Here is a 3,770-nt window from a genome sequence, read left to right on the forward strand (position 1 = left end):
TCATTCCAGGACTTCTATTTACTTTGTCTATTTTCCATATTGTATAATAATGCTGAAGACATCAAAATGATGAAATGACACATGGAATCATGTAGTAACTAAAAAAGTGTTAAACAAATCTAAATATATTGTATATTTGAGATTATTCAAAGTATCCACCCTTTGCCTTGATAACAGCTTTGCACAATCTTGGCATTCTCTCAACCAGCTTCATGAGGTAGTCACCTGGAGTGCATTTCAATTAACAGGTGTGCCTTGTTAAAAGTTCATTTGTGGAATTTCTTTCCTTCTTAATGCATTTGAGCCAATCAGTTGACAAGGTAGGGGTGGTAGAAGATAGCTCTATTTGGTAAAAGACCAAGTCCATATTATGGCAAGACAGCTCAAATAAGAAAAGAGAAATGACAGTCCATCATTACTTTAAGACATGAAGATCAGTCAATCCGGAACATTTCAAGAACTTTGAAAGTGCAGTCGCAAAACCATCAAGCGCTATGATGAAACTGGCTCTCATGAGGACCACCACAGCAAAGAAAGACCCATAGTTACCCCTGCTGCAGAGGATAAGTTCATTAGAGTTTACCAGCCTCAAAAATTGCAGCCCAAATAAATGCTTTACAGAGTTCAAGTAACAGACACATCTCAACATCAACTGTTCAGAGGAGACTGCGTTAATCAGGCCTTCGTGGTCGATTTCCTGCAAAGAAACCACTACTAAAGGACACCAATAATAAGAAGAGACTTTGCTTAGACCGGTGGAAATTTGTCCTTTGGTCTGATGGGTCTAAATTTGAGATTTTTGGTTCCAACCGCCATTATCTTTGTGAGACGCAGAGTTGGTGAACGGATGATCTCCGCATGTGTGGTTCCCACCGGGAAGCATGGAGGAGGAGGTGTTATGGAGTGGGGGTGCTTTGCTGGTGACACTGATTTATTTAGAATTCAAGGCACACTTAACCGGCATGGCTACCACAGCATTTTGCAGAGATACGCCTTCCCATCTGTTTTGCGTTTAGTTTGACTATCATTTGTACAGCCTCATAACGTGGTTAAAACAATAATGTTGATATCATGGATGATCAGTCCTTGCATCCATAGCTCTGTCTATTCATCTGATAGTTGTTACATTTCTCCAGGCCCATCCCTCAGCTTTTTACCCAAACCATTTTGTCGTTGTTTCATCTGGGGATTTGCTGCATATTCTCAAGATATCAAAGTGTCACCAACAAAAAGGTAAACAATAGGCCTGTAGCAAATGCAGCATATGGCATTCATTTTTCACATGTAAATATCACTTTTCAGTAGTGCTCTAAGCATGGCATTCCATGAGCGCAGCATTTATTTTTCATGAGCCCATGACAACAAATTCATGTACAACAGAGTAGGGCTAGCTAATAAGTCCTTAGTTTTGGGGTTAAGCTCTGGTAAAACAATTTGACTAATCTATACTTCCATATTTCAAAGTCCTATTGTCAGAGATCAAGGGGTATAACATTGATTGGAATGAATGGAATTCTGATAGGCTTTGGTTTCTATTGTAAACATATAATTGAATCATATTATTATCTGTAGTAGAAAGCGATGGGTTGAACGAAACCTACATAACCAACCCATAAAGTAAAATGTAACATCCATTTAAAGCCAGCTATGTAAACTTTAACATAGATTTATCCTGCAATAGATGTCATTCAATTGGTAACATACATTTGTGTCTTCTTGTAATGCCTCTTAAGGGGAAAGTAATCTAAAAGTAATGTAATCAGATTACATGACTGAGTTGGGGTAATCCAAAAGTTACGTTACTGATTACAATTTTGGACAGGTAACTAATGGCGTTAATGGATTACATTTAGAAAATAACCTATCCAACCCTGCCCACACACACACATCTCCACTGACCCTGGTTAAAAGCTGACACTGTAAGGCCCTTCTCTCAAGGTCAACTGATTGACTGGCTGCACATAGGAAGAGAGTCTATACGTGTGGAACATGGCAATTAATAAGGTAGGGTAGATGTTACCTCTGTAGGTACAGATCTAGGATAATTTTACTTGACATCTTTAATCTGCACATGGTTATATTCTTATGAATTCAATATAATGACTGACTGACTGCACATAAGTGAATAGAGTCTATATGTGTGGAGCATGGCAATTACCTATAGGAACAGATCTAGGATCAGCTTACCCCACATCCACCATCCACACATGGGTATTGTATGTTTTTTTAAATATCTTAAATGCATATACCAGTCATCTTGTACGCACATAAAAAAATATATACAAAAAGGAAATATATATGAGGAAATATTTGTAGTGAATATATTATATATCATTTTTAAATATACTCATTGATATTAGTTATTAAAATGGTATTACAAAGATATTTGAACAGTATAATGAAGCTGACAGTAGTGGAATATAAAGCATTTCACATATATAATAGTGGCGCATTACAACTATACTACATAGCGAATCATGTTGTGTTATAACATATAACAAACCGATAACTAAATGAGCATAACCACAATTATCGTAAGCTAATGTGTGTGTGTGTTCAGCAGACTGTTTAACACCACGACCACTGGATTCCCTCAGCCTCTTTGTGTTGCGGATATTTGTGTCACTCTCTTTATCGCTCATCTGAGAAACCTTCCCTAGGGGGGGCGCGCACACACACGCACGCACACGATTGCCCTCGTAGACGATCCCAGTAAGTGGGAATGTCCCCTTTAAGTGCCGAGAGGCGAATGGAACAACTTCGTCTCCTCCTCTCTATTGACGTAGGCCTTCTTATCAACCTATCACCGAGCTAACCCCGCCCCCCCCCCCCAGCCAGGAAGCCAGCAGCTCTGGCGAGTAAGTGCCTGACCCGACACTAGATTGATACTAGACGTTGTACCATTACGACGAATACTGCAATAGAAAAGATGAACTTGTCTTCTACCTGAAGGGAATATACAATTAGATCTATTTTGGCTGTAGTATCCCTTTAAATTCATAACGGTTGTCTTCAGTACTCGACACCGATTTATCAGACAAAGACGACTGTGGAAGAGACTTCGTTATTTTTCCTCAAAGGTTGTTTTTTAAACCTTTCTGTTTTTTTTGAACGACCTTGTTGGTTTTATTTGTATTTTTTTGTAGTGAGGGGACTAATAGACCGGACAGCAAAGTGGATTTAACGGGTGCGTCGCCGCCTTCCACTTGATCTCCAAGATGCTATTGGTGTCTCCGCGGTTAGTCGACACACCTCGCATGGAGCCCATAGTAAGTTAACCACCTTTTCATTCTACCGTTTTAATGATCACTGGCGCTCTTTTGAAGCTGGGTCGGGGGTGTGAGAGGCAGAGAGGCACGAGAGTTTATGTGTGTGTAATGTGCGTTGAGTGAGACAAAGTGGTTAGGGATGTGGGTGGGATACGTCACTTGATGGCTAAATTCCTTTATTGTAGTGAGACTAAAGTGTGTGTGTGTCTGTGTCTGTCTGTGTGTGTGTCCTTATCTTGCTATTTCATTATGTGTTTAGACTCTTCAGTGATGGCATTTGTAAGTTAATTAAAGAGACCGATTTCCTCTCTCTGTCTCTGTGTGTCTTGTGTCATGTTGAATATGCGCCTCCGACCGGGAAATCAAATCAATAGCCAACATTTAGTTAGAGAGCAGGATTGATAGATATCGTAGTGACCACGTAGATTACACAGCTATTGGTGGGGCTTCAGAGGCTATCGGAAAATCCTGAACATTAGCCTTCAGTAAATATTAGCTATG

At 39.7% G+C, this 3,770-nt stretch overlaps 1 protein-coding gene across 1 annotated transcript in view; it reads left to right on the forward strand.

Annotated features, from left to right (window-relative positions):
* Positions 1-2,858: 2,858 nt before the first annotated feature.
* LOC124013954 (trithorax group protein osa-like) overlaps positions 2,859-3,770 on the forward strand; it is a 136,309-nt gene continuing 135,397 nt past the window's right edge. Inside the window, exon 1 of the mRNA XM_046328537.1 lies at positions 2,859-3,269. Within this exon, the coding sequence (XP_046184493.1) occupies positions 3,219-3,269 (51 nt within the window). The 5' untranslated portion in view covers positions 2,859-3,218. The remainder of the gene's footprint in view (positions 3,270-3,770) is intronic.

The sequence above is a fragment of the Oncorhynchus gorbuscha genome, linkage group LG25 (assembly GCF_021184085.1).
Source record: "Oncorhynchus gorbuscha isolate QuinsamMale2020 ecotype Even-year linkage group LG25, OgorEven_v1.0, whole genome shotgun sequence".
NCBI lineage: Eukaryota > Metazoa > Chordata > Actinopteri > Salmoniformes > Salmonidae > Oncorhynchus > Oncorhynchus gorbuscha.